General features: G+C 40.7%; 1 protein-coding gene across 3 annotated transcripts in view; it reads left to right on the top strand.

The window, feature by feature from the left end:
- UVRAG (UV radiation resistance associated) overlaps positions 1-17,066 on the top strand; it is a 361,575-nt gene that overhangs the window by 31,685 nt on the left and 312,824 nt on the right. For all 3 annotated transcript variants that reach the window (XM_066249903.1, XM_066249894.1, XM_066249913.1), the window contains exon 2: positions 16,460-16,577. In XM_066249903.1, the coding sequence (XP_066106000.1) occupies positions 16,460-16,577 (118 nt within the window). The remainder of the gene's footprint in view (positions 1-16,459; positions 16,578-17,066) is intronic.

The following is a 17,066-nucleotide window of genomic DNA, read 5'->3' as shown; positions in this document are numbered from 1 at the left end:
TTGATTTTTGAAAGATTATGTGTTTCAAGGAATTTGTCCATTTTGCCTAGGTTATCTAATTTTTTGTCATAAAGTTCTTCATAGTATTTTCTTACAATCCTTCGTATTTCTGCTGTGTCAGTTGTTCTACATTCTCATTTCTAATTTTATTTGTTTGAGTCCTTTATTTCTTTTTTCTTGGTGAGTCTGGTTAAAGGTTCATCAATCTTGTTTACCTTTTCAAAGAACCAGCTCTTGGTTTCATTGATCTTCTGTATTGTTTTTGTAGCCTCTATGTTATTTATTTCTGCTCTGATCTTTATTATTCCCTTCCTTCTTCTTCCTCTGGGCTTTGTTTGTTGTTCTCTTTCTAGTTCTTTCAGATGTTGGGTTAGGTTGTTTATTTGGGCTTTTTCTAGTTCTTAAGGTATGCCTGTAATGCTATGAACTTTCCTCTCAGGACTGCTTTTGCTATTTGCCACAGATTTTGAGTTGTTGTATGCTTATTTTCATTTGTTTCAAGGAAATTTTTTATTTCTTCCTTGATCTCACTGTTGACCCATTTGTTATTTAATAACATGCTGTTATTATTCAAGTGTTTGAATGTTTTTCAGTTTTTCTATTGTAGTTGATTTCTAGTTTCATGCCATTGTGATCAGAGAAGATGCTTGATATGATTTCAATCTTCTTAAATTTATTGAGACTCGTTTTGTGTCCTAGCATGTGGTCTATCCTAGAGAATGTACCATGAGCACTTGAAAAGAATGTATACTCTGCTGCTTTAAAGTGAAAGGTTCTGAAGATATCTATTAAATCCAGTTGACCTAGTATATCCCTTAATTCTGCTGTTTCTTTGTTAATTTTCTTTCTTTTTTTTTTTTTTTTTTTTTTTTATTTTTCTGAAGCTGGAAATGGGGAGAGACAGTCAGACAGACTCCCGCATGCGCCCGACCGGGATCCACCCGGCACGCCCACCAGGGGCGAAGCTCTGCCCACCAGGGGGCGATGCTCTGCCCCTCCGGGGCGTCGCTCTGCCGCTACCATAGCCACTCTAGCGCCTGGGGCAGAGGCCAAGGAGCCATCCCCAGCGCCTGGGCTATCTTTGCTCCAATGGAGCCTTGGCTGCAGGAGGGGAAGAGAGAGACAGAGAGAAAGGAGAGGGGTGGAGAAGCAAATGGGCGCTTCTCCTATGTGCCCTGGCCGGGAATCGAACCCAGGTCCCCCGCATGCCAGGCCGATGCTCTACCGCTGAGCGAACTGGCCAGGGCCAATTTTCTTTCTTGAGGATCTATCAATTGGTGTTAGTGGGGTATTGAAATCCCCTACTATTATAGTATTGCTGTTGATCTCTCCCTTTATTTCCATCAAAATCTGCTTTATATATTTAGGTGCTCTTATGTTAGGTGCATAGATATTTATAATGGTTATCTCTTCCTGTTGGATTGCTCCCTTTATCATTATGTAGCGACTTTCTTTATTCCTTACTATAGTCTTTGTTTTAAAGTCTATTTTGTCAGATATAAGTATTGCTACCTCAGCTGTTTTTTCATTTCTATTTGCATGAAATATTTTTTTTTCATCCTTTTACTTTCAGTCTATCTGTATCTTTTGTTTTGAGGTGGGTCTCCTGTAGACAGCATATGTACGGGTCCTGTTTTCTTATCCATTCAGCTACCCTATGTCTTTTGATTGGAGCATTTATTCCATTTACATTTAAGGTTATTATTGATATGTAGTTGTTTATTGCCATTTTTCCCTTTAAATCTATATTCATTTATATATATATATTTACTTATTTTTATTTTTATTTTTTTCCCCCTGCTTTGTTCTGTCTACCGCAGGCCCTTTAACATTTCTTGCAGTATTGGTTTGGTTGTGATGAATTCCTTGAGGTTTGTTTGTTTTTTTTTTTGTCTGGGAAGCTTTTTATTTCTCCTTCAATTTTAAATGATAAGCTTGCTGGATAAAGAAGTCTTGGTTGTAGGCTCTTGTTTTGCATTACTTTGAATATTTCTTGCCATTCCCTTCTGGCCTCTAGTGTTTCTGTTGAGAAGTTGAATGTCATCCTTATGTGGGCTCCTCTGTAGGTAATTAGCTGCCTTTCTCTTGCAGCTTTTAGTATTCTTTCTTTATCCCTTAATTTTGGCATTTTAATTATGATATGTCTTGGTGTAGGCCTCTTTGGGTTCCTCTTGAATGGGACTTTCTGTGCTTTTTAAATTTTTTTTTTAATTTTTAAAATTTATTCATTTTAGAGAGAGGAGAGAAAGAGACAGAGAGAGAAGGGGGGAGGAGCAGGAAGCATCAACTCCCATATGTGCCTTGACTGGGTGAGCCCAGGGTTTTGAACTGGCGACCTCAGCATTTCCAGGTCGACGCTTTATCCACTGCACCACCACAGGTCAGGCCCTGCTTCTTGAATTTGTGTAATTTTTTTCTTCATCAGTTTAGGGAAGTTTTCAGTTATTATTTCTTCAATTAGGTTCTCGATCCCTTTTTCTTTCTCTTCTCCTTCAGGAACCCCTATGATGCGGATGTTGTTTCTCTTCATGTTGTCACAGAACTCTCTTAAAGTTTCCTGAGACTTGCCTGACCAGGCAGTGGTGCAGAGGATAGAGCGTCAGACTGGGATGCTGAGGACCCAAGTTTGAGTCCCTGAGGTTGCCAGCTTGAGTGCAGGCTCATCTGGTTTGAGCAAAAGCTCACCAGCTTGGACCCAAGGTCGCTGGCTCGAGCAAAGGGTTACTCGGTCTGCTGAAGGCCCACGGTCAAGGCACATATGAGAAAAGCAATCAGTGAACAACTAAGGTGTCGCAATGCGCAACAAAACACTAATGATTGATGCTTCTTATCTCTCTCTCTGATCCTGTCTGTCCCTCTCTCTGACTCTCTCTCTGTCTCTGTAAAAAAAAAAAGTTTCCTGAGACTTTTTGAGCCTCTTTTCTTTTTCTTTTTCTTTTTTTTTTGTATTTTTCTGAAGCTGGAAACAGGGAGGCAGTCAGACAGACTCCCGCATGCGCCTGACCGGGATCCGCCCAGCACGCCCACCAGGGGGCGATGCTTTGCCCATCTGGGGCGTTGCTCTGTTGCAACCAGAGCCACTATAACGCCTGGGGCAGAGGCCATGGAGCCATCCCCAGCACCCAGGCCATCTTTTGCTCCAATGGAGCCTCGGCTGTGGGAGGGGAAGAGAGAGACAGAGAGGAAGGAGAGGGGGAGGGGTGGAGAAGCAGATGGGCGCCTCTCCTGTGTGCCCTGGCCAGGAATCGAACCCGGGACTTCTGCACGCCAGGCTGACGCTCTACCACTGAGCCAACCGGCCAGGGCCTGAGCCTCTTTTCTTTTTGCTGCTCCGCTCTGTGCTTTTGGTTAACTTGTCCTCTAAATTGCTAATTTGATCCTCTGCTTCATTCATCCTGCTCTTAATTTCTTCTGGTGTAGTCTTCTTTTTGATATTGTATTTGTCATTTCTGACTGGTTCTTTTTTATGATTTCAATGTCCTTTTTTGTATTTATTTTTTAAATTTTAAAATTTTTTTTTGTGGGAGAGACAGAAGAGAGAGGGACAGATAGGTACAGACAGACAGGAAGAGAGAGAGATGAGACACATCAGTTCTTCGTTGCGGTTCCTTAGTTATTCATTGATTGATTTCTCATATGTGCCTTGACCGGGGGGGCCAAAGCAGACTGACCCCTTGCTTGAGCCAGTGAGCTTGGGCTCAAGCTGGCGAGCCTTGCTCAAACCAGATGAGCTCGCGCTCAAGCTGGCGACCTTGGGATCTTGAACCTGGGTCCTCCGCATTTCAGTCCGATGCTCTATCCACTGCACCACTGCCTGGTCAGGCTCAATGTCCTTTTTGCTGCTTGCTGTCTCTTTATTTAGGTGCTCATTATGTCCGTCCATCGTTGCTCTAAGATCTTTGAGCATCCTAACAACCATTATTTTATACTCTGCATCAGGTAATTTGGTTATTTCCATTTCATTCCATTCTTTTTCTGGGGATTTCTCTTGTTGATTAATTTGGATTGCATTTCCCTGTCTTCCTATTTTGTCAGTTTATAGACTCCTCCTTTTGGTGTGTTTGTATAGCTACCTAAGTCTAGGGTAGGTATTATCTGCCTCCAATGTTCAGTTGTGTTGTTTCTAGATCTTCTTGGGTTGCCATCAGCTGTTGTTTGTAATCTGCTGTGGGCTACTTGTCTGCTATCACTGTTCTTTTTGCTATTTGTGTTGGCATTTTCTGTGTCTTAGCTCGGTCAGGTGTGAGGAGCCCTTCCTTAAGATACCACTCTAACAAGGATTGTTAGGTCCTGAACTGATGCTCTCCGTCCGTATCTGGCTGCTGAATGTGCCTGCCCTGGTCCTCCCTGGCTGGAGCCTGGCTTAGATCAGTGGGGGTCACTGCCTTGACTGACCCTTATCAACCTTTCTGGAGCTACAGGCGATCCAGATCCTGTGGCTGCTTCTGCTGGGCCCAGAATCCATTGGAAATATCAGCTGCACTCCTAAGCTAGCTTTTATCTATTCTTGGCCTGGGGGAAGTTTGTTTAAAAGTTCAAGTTCCCCTGAGACCTGCTTTCTGCCACCTCTTATTTCTGCCATCTCTTATTGCTGGCTACTTATTGGGCTCAGTACTATAATTCATAGATTAGGTATGGTATTGGATGTGACTTGCCCCTTAACCTCAGATGTCATTCTATCCAGACATTTTATTTTATTTTGTTTTGTTTTTTTTCTTCTTTTTCATCCCTCAGAAGGGTGTGGCCACAAGAGCCCAGTGGGTATGGCCTCTGTGTTCCTGATGTGTGGTCTGTCTGCCTGCCTGCTGTCACTGCTGCTGCTGCCTCGGGCATTTGGGCTCGGGCACTGCCAGCGCTGGCTTGCTGCCGCAGCTTCCGTTGCTGCAGGTGGGCTTGCGCATGTGTGCTTGGGCTGCTGCCGTGGCCGCCCTGGCCCCTGCCGGCCTTCCCTCCCTCTGTCGAATACTCAGCAGTGTGGGGGTGGTGGTGTAGCTCAGACCTTAGCACTCACTATTTGTGTCCCTGACATGCTCCCTGCTTCTAAGTGCCTCTTTGTTCTGGCTGGAGTAGGAGAGCCTCCGGTGGGCAGGGTAATTTCTTCCCTTTGCTGGTGTTGCTGCTCCCAGGAAAAATGGTCACTTTTGATTTGGGGAGTGACACAGCCCAGGGGTTAGGGTGCTTGTCCCTCAAAGTGTCTCTCCCTGTGCTTCAGAGATTACACTCTCTTCTGGCAACTCCAGTCCTCTCAGCACTCCCTGATTCTGGAGCCCCGGGTAAGTGGCTGTGAACGAGGTTTTCCGTGCAGTTCCTTTAAGACGGAGCCTGGGTCTGAGAGTTCTGTCTCTTTCTCTCAAACAGTATCCTGGCTCTTTTCTCAGCTAAATACTGTCCGTAAGCCTCTTTTAGGCTCTGGGGCTCTAGGCTGGGGCTCTGGTCCTGGGGCTGAGGACCCACAACTCACCGGGCAACCCACCCCGCTGTTAGAGACCCTCCAGGCCGCAACTCGCTCCTAGGAGCGGGGCAGCCCTTTCTGTTTCTCCGCCTTTCCTACTATTCTCAGTGTGGTTTCTTTGGTGGTCCTTGGTTATAGAATCCTCTTAGTTTAGTCCAAAGTTGGTTTTTCAAGATGATTGTTCTTAAAATTAAGTTGTAATCCACTTTGGTTCTGGTAGGTGGGAGTTAGAACATCCACCTACTCTGTCATCATCTTGCTGCTCTTGGTATCATTTATCTTGAGGTTCAAAATTATATTAGCAAAAATGGATTGACCTGCCAGAAATGATCATTTTCTTCTAAAATACTGGGATGTTTAACAAAATGAAGTATTTCTTTTTCCCTTGCCACTAAATTAGAATGTTGTTACTCTTCATTTGCTAACCTATGACAGGATTAAATCTTAATAAATAATTACAGTATGAGTCTTTTCCCTAGTTGTAATCTTTGACAGTTTTATGGGGACTGAGCTGGTGATTTTGATCGTAGTTCTCATTTTAGGTGTGGTTTGATCCAAAGAGTTAAATTCTGTTGGCAGGACCTTAATCCTGTATCTCCTGGTTCTGCTTTCTTCCTTGCTGGTTTCATTCTCAGGTTACACAGTGATGGAAAGGTAGCTGCCAGCATCTCTAGCTGTATGTCTTTGCAGGTTCAAGGCCAGTAGAAAAAAAAAGAATTCAACAATTTAGTATAATTTCTTGGTCTTTCATGGACCTTTTCATGAATCATGTGTTATGTGGTCACCAGCATGGAATGTGCTGATTGGCCTGATTTGAGTCACATAAACATCCCTGGAGTTGGAAGTGAAGTTAATTGCACAGGAAATATACACTGATAAGAGGGGAGGGTGGTTCTACAAAGGAAAATCTGAGTTTGTTTTTAACTGTATAGGTGCTGGGGAGGACAAAACAAACAAAAATACAAAAACAAAACAAAGTATCCTTTTGACTACTGTGGGTTTTAAAGCAGTTTTCTAAGGTGGTTGTATATTGGATATAGCACTGACCTGTGACTCTGAGGACACAGGTTTGAAACCCTGAGGTGGCTGGCTTGATGAGCACAGGCTCACCATTGAACATGTGGTTGCCTGCTTCAGCGTGAGATCATAGACATGAGGGCCCCCTGTGTACCTCACCAAGGCATGAATGAGAAGCAATCAATGACAACTAAAGTACTTCAACTATGACTTGATGCTTCTCCTCTCTGTCCTTTCCTGCCTGTCTGTCTGTCTCTCTCTCTCTGAAAAAAGCAGTTTTCCAAGAACATTAGTAGTATTAATAAGAAAAAGAGCCCTGCCTGGTTGGCTCAGCAGTAGTGTCAGCCTGGCATGTGGAAGCCCCAGATTCGATTCCTGGCCAGGGCACAGAGGAGAAGTGCCCATCTACTTCTCCACCCTTCCCCCTCCCCTTTTTCTCTCTCTCTCTCTTCCCCTCCCGCAGCCAAGGCTCCATTGGAGCAAAGTTGGCCCAGGTGCTGAGGATGGCTCCATGGCCTCCACCTCAGGCGCTAGAATGGCTCCAGTTGCAACAGAGCAACAGCCCATATGGGCAGAGCATCACCCCCTGGTGGACTTGCCGGGTGGATCCCAGTTTGGCGCATATGGGAGTCTGTCTCTCTTCCCCTCTTCTCACTTCAGAAAATACAAAAAAAAACCCCAAAACCCCAAAATAAAAAACAACTATTTTTCGTTCTTCAGAGGGACCATTAACAGTCATACTAATGGGTAACTCATGTTTTTTACTAAAGCAAATGTTTTAGGTCTATAATGCATGCCACTTAAATCTTGTTTTAGAGATTATTCTTGAAAGAGTTGTTAAAAAGTTAAGGAATTTAGAGTCATACTGATTCTTTGCCCACTGCCAACATTTCAGGTAGCAGAATTGTGCTTTAATTACATCCTTCAATCCTCCAAAATCAAAGGTGAATAGGAGGTTTTAATTTTATATGTTAGTAAATGTTTTTAACCTCTGTATAGAATGTTTTATAGGTAGTGTTTCAAGGATTTTAAAGTTATGTTAATTCCAACTTCAAAAATTAAAATTTAGTCAGCCTTAGATTTGGAGATAGGTGTCATTAGTGTAATAAAGCTTGGCTGCCTAAAGCTATTGCTGCAGAGTGAAGCACCAAGATTATTCTCTAACTGTGAAAGCATGGAGCATCTGAGAAAGTATAGAGATTGCTGGTAAAGAGAACTTCATGGAATGTATTTGTTTTTTTTTTAAGTTTTATTCATTTTAGAGATGGAGAGAGCAAGATAGAGAGAGAGAGAGAGAGAGAGAGAGAGAAGGTGGGAGGAGCAGAAAGCATCAACTCCCATATGTACCATGACCAGGCAAGCCCAGGATTTTGAACCGGCAACCTCAGCATTCCAGGTCGATGCTTTATCCACTGTGCCACCACAGGTCAACCATGGGATGTTATTTTAAAGAGTTATTGCAAAGTGTGTAATTTAATTACTCAATATTTTTACTTGAGATATTTGGGCCAATTTAAATTAGAAAGACATTTGACTTTGAATATCTTTAGATTTGTCATTTGAAAAGATAATCTGGAATTTAATTCCACTTAGGCAAGGGCTGAGGCATTGCATTTCTACTAGGTGGTGCCACCATGAAGTACTAGTAGATTGTATATATATACCCTAGAGCAATGGTACCCAACCTTTTTTGGGCCACGGACCGGTTTAATGTCAGAAAATATTTCCACGGACCGGCCTTTAGGGTGGGATGGATAAATGTATCACATGACCGAGACAAGTGTCAAGAGTGAGTCTTAGATGGATGTAACAGGGCATCTGGTCATTTTTAAAACATAAAACATCGCTCAGACTTAAATATAAATAAAACGGAAATAATGTAAGTTATTTATTCTTTCTCTGCGGACCGGTACCAAATGGCCCACGAACTGGTACCGGTCCGTGGCCCGGGAGTTGGGGACCACTGCCCTAGAGCACTGATGGTAGGTGAGTCCTGAGGATTGGTTGTAGTCCAGAAGCAGTGTTAAGACTTCATCTCACTTTTAATTTCTTTCTTTTTTTTTTGTGAGAGAGAGACAGGGACAGACAGGAAGGGAGAAATATGAGAAGCATCAATTCATAGTTGTGGCACCTTAGTTGTTCATTGATTGTTTTCTCATATGTGCCTTGACTGGGGCTCCACCTGATCGAGTGACCCCTTGCTCAATCCAGTGACCTTGGGCTCAAGCCAGCAGCCTTTGGGCTTCAAGCCAGCAACCTTCGGGCTCAAGCCAGCGACCATTGTGTCATGTTTATGATCTCATGTTCAAACCAGCAACTCTGTGCTCAAGCTGGTGAGCCTGTGCTCAAGCCAGATGAACCTACGCTCCAGCCAGAGACTTAGGGGTTTCAAATCTGGGCCCTCAGTGTCCCAGGCTGATGCTCTTATCTACTGTGCCACCACCTAGTCAGGCCCATGTTTAGTTTTTAGTCTGTTGTTTTTTTGTTTTTTTTGAGACAGAGAGTCAGAGTAAAGGATAGACAGGGACAGACAGACAGGAACGGAGAGATGAGAAGCATCAATCATTAGTTTTTCGTTGCGCATTGCGAATCCTTAGTTGTTCATTGATTGCTTTCTCATATGTGCCTTGACTGTGGGCTGAGTAACCCCTTGCTTGAGCCAGCGACCTTGGGTCCAAGCTGGGTGAATTTTTGCTCAAACCAGATGAGCCTGCGCTCAAGCTGGCGACCTCGGGGTCTTGAACCTGGGTCTTCCGCATCCCAGTTCGATGCTCTATCCACTGCGCCACTGCCTGGTCAGGCTTTAGTCTGTTTTTTAGGTTTGATGTGCTCTGTTTTTTTCCACCAGAATTCAGTAAGGGTTCTGGGGGCCACTTAGGATCGATGCAAGGACTATATCATACAAGGAACTTCTTGACTGGGCTAATTCACTGGAAATTACATGCTGGTTTGGTCAAGTATAGATCTTCTGGGGAACTGAGAACCAGAGAGAATCCTTTAGGTCACCTTGATTTCTTTAATACTTCCTTTGATTATAGAGTAATAATTTGGGTAAAAGTGGGTGGGTGATATATCCTAAAATTGGTGGTAACTTTTTATTTTTTAAAGCAAGGGAGAGAGAGAGAGAGAGAGAGAGAGAGAGAAAGAGAAGCATCGACTCATAATTGTCACTTTAATTGTTCATTGATTGCTTCCCATACATGCCATGCCTAGCCAGCGACCTTGGGCTCAAGCCAGCTACCTTGGGCTTCAAGCCAACTACCTTGGGCTTCAAACCAGTGACCTTTGGGCTCAAGCCAGCAACCATGGGGTCATGTCTATGATCCCATGCTCAAACTGGTGACCTTGGGATTTTGAACCTGGGTCCTCAGTGTCCCAGTTTGATGCTCTATTCATGGCACCACTGTCTGGTCAGGCATTTTTTGGTATTGCTGTTATATTTTTGACTGGACTTATTTGATTTGAACTTTTTCTTATTTAACTTTATTTTTTGAGTATGTGAAACATGCTGCAGAAGTCAAAGCTACATAAACAAGTATCAAGTAAATCTTGCTTATATCTCTGTTCTCTCTAACCTGTTCTCAACTTTCTTGAATTTCTGGTTTGATCCTCCAGTGTTTTTTTTTAAAAATTTCATTACATCTTGTGAGAATGGAAGGAAGGAAGGAGGTGGGAGACTGAAGAGGCTAACGGGTGAGAATGGAGGGAGACGAGTTCTAGTTAAGTAGTGCTTGTGAAATGTTTCATTGGCACTCTTTTTGTCCCACTTCCATTCCTGTTGACTCTGAGAAAGGCAATAACTTTAAAAAATAAACCTTTTATTGGCATAATTTTATTACAGATATGTTGCAAATATAACACAGAATTTCCTTCCTTCAGTTTCCTCTAATATTAACATTACAATACCCTCTGTATTATTTTATATGATCAAAACTGAAAAATAACATTGGCACATTATTATTAAACTGTTTTAGCATTTTTAAGTTGAATTTATTGGGGTGACATTGGCTAATAAAATTATATAAGTTTCAGGTGTACAGTTCTACAATACATCATCTCTATATCATATTGTGTGGTCACCACCCCAAGTCAGGTCTCCTTCCATCACCATTTACCCCCAATATCCTCTAATACCTCCCTTCCACCCCCCCTCTCCATCTGGTAATTATCGCACTGTTATCTGTCTGTGTATATAAGGTTATAAGGTTGCTATTTATTTATTTTTAAGATTTTATTTATTTTAGAGGGAGGAGAGAGAGAGATAGAGAAAGAGACAGAGAAAGGAGGAGGAGCAGGAAGCATCAACTCCCATGTGTGCCTGACCAGGCAAGCCTGGGGTTTTGAACCGGTGACCTCGGCGGTCCAAATAGACGCTTTATCCACTATGCCACCACAGGTCAGGCGAGTTTGTTATTTACCATTATTTATTTTAATTCCTTTACCTTTTTTTACCCATCCCTGCAATCTCCCTCCCCTCTAACAGCTTTCAGTCTATTCTCTATATATGAGTTTGTTTTTATTTGGTTTGTTAGTGTACCAGTTTAGGTTTAAAAAATTTATTTACTTTTTTTGGAGAGAGAGAGAAAGAGAGAGAGAAAGAAACAGCTATTTGTTGTTTCCCCCTTAGTTATGCACTCATAGGTTGATTCTTGTATGTGCCCTGATCGGGGATTAAATCTGCAACCTTGATATATCAGGATTACATTCTAACAGTGGTGGGATTCAGCTGGTTTGCACTGGTTCAGTAGAACCAATGTTTTTTTGTTGAGTTCAGTGAACGGGTTGTTAAAATGGCACTTGTAATCAGGATTCTCTCTCAGGTGGGCGGTTGCCCAGCAATGTGGAAATCACAAATTTACATTTCTTACTCTTTTTTAATGTTTATCTGTACAATAATGTATTTTAAGAGCCTGTAGTAATGTTCATTCCGTCCATAGGTGAAAACAATTTGATGGAACTATGCTTGTAATACTGTTTCCCTGAAAATAAGACATCCCCCGAAAGTAAGACCTAGTGCATTTTTTTTCAGGCTTAGAAATGTAAGGCCTCTCCTAAAAATAAGACCTAGCACAACTATAGGAGCAAAAATTAATATAAGATACTGTCTTATTTTTGGGGAAATGGTAGATTGTTGTACATGGAAATAGAGGCACAAGAAATTCTTGATGAAATTCAGAATTTGCTGGTTATGCTGACGTTTGTGATAACATGACTACAGTATATTAATAAATGTTGATTTTTTTTTTGTTCAACAATATGTGAATTTTTGTTCATGGAAAAATAAGACATCCCGTGAATATAAGACCTAATGCATCTTTAGGAGCAAATTTAATATAAGACATTGTCTTATTTTCAGGGAAACATAGTATTTATTTATTTAATAAAACTCATTATACCTTTGATGAAATACTACATTTTAATTCCCTGCATTTGTTACTTCAGTAAACAAACATATAACATAAAGAGAAAAATCACCAAACAACCAGGGAGTGACAATTTGTATTGTTTTTTGTCAGGTGTTATTTAGTATTTTTCATTAACATTTTAAAACTCTTATAACATAATTTAGTTGTGTGTACTTCTTTTATTGTTCTCATTTAAGTATTAAATGCATGAAATAATAAACTACCTTTTGGTATATCATTTTTTGTACTTAAAATAGTCATTAGGGCAGAGAACTGGTTATTAAATTATTTGAGTCCCACTGTTTCTTTTTCTTTCTTTCTTTTTTTTTTTTTTGTATTTTTCTGAAGTTGGAAACGGGGAGGCAGACAGACAGACTCCCGCATGTGCCCAACCGGGATCCATCCGGCATGCGCACCAGAGGGCGATGTTCTGCCCATCTGGGGCGTTGCTCTGCTGCAACCAGAGCCATTCTAGCACCTGAGGCGGAAGCCACATAGCCATCCTCAGCGCCTGGGCCAACTTTGCTCCAATGGAGCCCTGGCTGCGGGAGGGGAAGAGAGAGACAGAGAGGAAGGAGAGGGGGAGGGGTGGAAAAACAGATGGGCGCTTCTCCTGTGTGCCCTGGCCGGGAATTGAACCCGGGACTCTTGCACGCCAGACCGACGCTCTATCACTGAGCCAACCGGCCAGGGCCTCCACTACTGTTTCTAACCAATTGAGTTACTTGGCCAGGGTCAATTTAGCACTTTTCAAAAGTAAAAACAGCTTTATGACAATTTGGAATGAGTTTTATTAAAGAATCCAAGACAAAGGGCACAAGAAGGCTCTTTTGGACATTTACTGCTGCTTACCAAGATTACTATCAGTTATTTACCCATAAGGATTTGATTTCTTTAGGCTGTTCCAGCTGCTGTGGGGGCACTTTGTATTTTAATTAATCATGGTGTAATGAGAATACTTACCCTAGTGCTTTAGAAGTAAATAAAATAAGGGACAGGTCATACAACCCAGGTCATACAACCTAGGTTAGTGCGTTAAGTATAGTTGTCTGATTTGCGGAGGAATTTATTTATTTTGTAAACTTTCTTATAAAATGCTTTAATATGGTCAGTTCTGTTTTCTGCACATCAGGAGAGGGAAGCTTAGAAATAACAATATATTGATCATGAGTAGTCAACCTTTTTATACCTACTGCCCACTTTTGTATCTCTGTTAGTAGTAAAATTTTCTAACCGCCCACCAGTTCCACAGTAATGGTGATTTATAAAGTAAGGAAGTAACTTGACTTTATAAAATTTATAAAGCAGAGTTACAGCAAGTTAAAGCATATAATAATAATTACTTACCAAGTACTTTATGTTGGATTTTTGCTGTTTGGCAGAATAAATCTTTATAAAACAACTTACTATAATTAAATCTATCTTTTTATTTATACTTTGGTTGCTCTGCTACCGCCCACCATGAAAGCTGGAATGCCCACTAGTGGGCTGTAGGGACCAGGTTGACTACCACTGGGTTAGATGATGACTCCATTGTATACTACATTGCTGATTTTAGAATCCTAGAGCTTGAAGTTGGAAGGTGGCTTGGAGGTGGTTGTGCTAACTTCCTACGTAATACAGAGATCTCTTCAGCAATATCTGTGCATTCATTATAGATTCAGTCTCTGTCCAAGCCCTGCATACTGCTTTGTAAGGCAGGCAGTTCTGATGTTCTTGTATTTGTCGTAAAATTATTCTTATCTTTATCTATCATCTGTCTATCTGTCTATCTATCTATCTATCTATCATCTACCTATCTATCTAAAATGAGAGGTGGGGAGGCAAAGAGACAGACTCCCACATGTGTCCTGAATGGGATATACCCGACAAACCCTCTATGGGATGATGCTCTGCCCATTTGGGGCCGCTGCTCGGTTGCTCTACTGCTGAGCCAACCGGCCAGGGCCAAATTATTTTCTTGAGCTGAAGGGTAGGTCAGTGCTCAGCCTTTGTAGCAATAGAGTATAAAGACTAAATTATATCTCTTAGGTATGTATAAATATAGGACACACACACACGTATGTATGTATGTATGTATAACCCCTTTGCTTTCTTTCTGCTTTGTTTCCTTCTTTTGAGGTATCCTTATTTATTATTTACCATTTTGTTTATTATTTTGTTTCCTTGTTCATATTTGGTTACTTAGAAATGTTGGGATAAAGAGATGAATAATGATAATGATTAATTCTAACCTTGTAGGAGTGTTATGAAGATTAAATAAGATCACATGTGTAAAGTGTTCAGCATAATACATAGTACATGGTAATCATTTAATAAATGCTAACAGTATAGTGATGGTAATAGTCTCTGTCATCATGTCTTTTCTTCCCAGATTAATAGAGAAAACAACTGTAAACAACTACCTATAATACAAGGCTAAATGAAAATAAATGGCATAATGGAGAGAGAAGTAAAGTTCTTATTCTTATAAAAGAGCAGTTATTTTCAGTTAGAGATCAGGAAGAAGGACTGTTGTCTCCTTAATTTTGAAGTAGAAATAGGATCTCTTTAAAGAGAGTGGTATTCTATGCTCTGGTTTTTCTTCAGATCGTATAAATCTTTCGCCTTTTAAAGAGAGTGGTATTCTAGATCATTTCTAGCAAAAGCATGAGCTAGGAATGTGCATGGAAGGGACATGTGTAACTAAGCTGTCTTGTGTGACTGAGGGTTTAAATATGTGCAAGGTCTATTGGGAAGTAAGAATCATATATGGATTGCACAGGGCTTTGAAAACAGTAATGGGAAGTTTGTATTTTGTGCTAAAGGCTTTGGGTAATATTTTCAAGTCTGAATAAAGGACAGGATTGCAGTCTTACAGGGATATGAATGTGATTACTGTGTATAGGCAATTTAGTGGTTCCTGTGAACTTAAAATCTTGACTGAGAGGGCTAATGAAAAATAGGTAGTAGGAGGAAATTGTAGCCGTAATCCAGGGTGTGAAATGGAAACTGTTGGCAGTTTTTGGAAAAATGAGTCTTTTAGAGTAAGCCCTAGGATCTTTCTGTAAATACATTTTAGGCTTTTCATACTTAGAGTATTAAGTAAATTTATTAGACAATAACCTCTCTCAAAGAATCTTAATCTCTGGATTGGGAGAAAGGATTGCATATAAAGAAAGAACTGTACTTTTCTGGTTGACTGCACATGTAATCAAAGATGGACTTGCCTCAGTAGAATAGGATATATTTTAGCCCAAAGGGAGAGCTTTAAGCATATTTTAAAACTGAGCATTTTGTTGCTATTTTTAAATCTCTGAACATAATATTTGACACAGGGAACCAGCTTTTGGGAAAGAATCTGATGTGCTCAGATTTCAGCATTGCTAGCATTTTCTTTTTGTGATATGAAATGATTTGGCTATTCCTTAAGTTATCTTATATTTTGATTTCTACTGTTGCTTAAGGAGCTTTTGCCTTTCATCACACTACACTTGTTTTTTTTTTTTTTTTTTTTGTTTGTTTGTTTTTGACAGAGACGGGGAGAGTTAGATAGAAGGACAGACAAGATAGGAAGGAAGAGAGATGAGAAGTATCAATTCTTTGTTGCTGCATCTTGTTATTCATTGATTGCTTTCTCATATGTGCCTTGATCCGGGGGCTACAGCAGAGTGAGTGATCCCTTGCTCAAGCCAGTGACCTTGGGCTTCAAGCCAGCGACCTTGGGCTTCAAGCCAGCAACCTCTGGGCTCAAGCCAGCAATCATGGGGTCATGTCTGTGATTCCATGCTGAAGCTAGAGACCCGTGCTTAAAGCTGTTGAGCCCACGCTCAAGCCGGATGAGCCTGCGCTCAAATCAGCGACCTCGGGTTTCGAACCTGGGTCCTCTATGTCCAGTCCAAAGCTCTATCCACTGCTCCACCTCCTGGTCAGGCTCATCATACTTGTGACTCCAAATAATTCATGCATTCTAGTTTGAGAAATTGTTGGGAAGGATGCCTGATTAGCTTTCCAGTAAGCAATAATAGCTCTTCAAGTGAGAATTTAATTTAAGCTACAACAGTTGAGTCATTGGTGAGATGCAGTGACCAGTGAGTTAATTGCTTTTATTTTTTGGTTTTGGCTTCTTTTTTGGTTGTACAAATATATAGATGGTCTGGTATCTAGACTGAACTAGCAATAGGGCTGTATGAATGTAATAGCTGCTGATTTTCTGTTGGTATGAGATAGACTTTGCATGTCTACCAGCATCCTTCTGAAGGGAAAAAAGGAAATTACTAAAGTTCTAGGAAATACTAATGCTATACTGCAGGTATATAGCACTTACATAATATTTATGCTTTTCAAAAATATTTCATATTGTTGTCATTTCATGCTCACAACATGAAAGTGACACGTTTTAGCCTTGTAAATGAGACATGGCAGGTACAATTCTCATTTGACAGTGGGGGTACTGAGACATAAATGAAAGACTGGGTAAGGTTGGTGGCTCAACAGATAAATCACTGGGACAACTTACTGTCTTTCATTTAAAATTTTAACTTAGGAAATTTTATAGGAGGAAAAAGCTGAATGCCCCTCTTTTTTTTTGTGGTTTACTTTTTAGCGTCGTCTTAGACATCTTCGGAACATTGCTGCCCGGAACATTGTTAATAGAAATGGCCATCAACTCCTTGATACCTACTTCACACTTCACTTGTGTAATACTGAAAAGATATATAAAGGTAAGGGACTTGCTACCCACAGATCATTACATCTCATTTTTATTCTTTTGTGACACAAGTGCCACTTGCTCTCACTGCTTACTGGAAGGCTAAATTGTCATGCTGTGAAAATATTGCTTGAGCAGTTGTTATATATATTAAGAAACATGATGTTTGGACAATTCTTTCAGATAACCTTACTTTGGTAAGTTTATCATTCCTTTGTGAATGTTAGTTAATAACTTTATTCCAGTAGCTATTGTTTAAAATAGATTATATGAGTTCAATATCCAGTACTAATTTGCTTTTCTTTAAAGTGTAATTGATTTTGATCCTGCCCAGATAGCTCAATTGGTTAGAGCATTGTCCCAGTACACTAAGAATCAAGCAATGAATGCATAAATAAGTGGAACAACAAATCACTGTTTCTTTACTTTCTTCTCTCTCTAAAATCAATCAATAAAAAAAAATGTAATTGATTTCTTTAATATTTTGGTAAAATTGGGTCCT

The sequence above is a fragment of the Saccopteryx bilineata genome, chromosome 1 (assembly GCF_036850765.1).
Source record: "Saccopteryx bilineata isolate mSacBil1 chromosome 1, mSacBil1_pri_phased_curated, whole genome shotgun sequence".
Taxonomy (NCBI): domain Eukaryota; kingdom Metazoa; phylum Chordata; class Mammalia; order Chiroptera; family Emballonuridae; genus Saccopteryx; species Saccopteryx bilineata.
The sequence above is the reverse complement of the archived record's forward strand: the minus strand, read 5'-3'. Positions and strand labels throughout refer to the sequence as shown.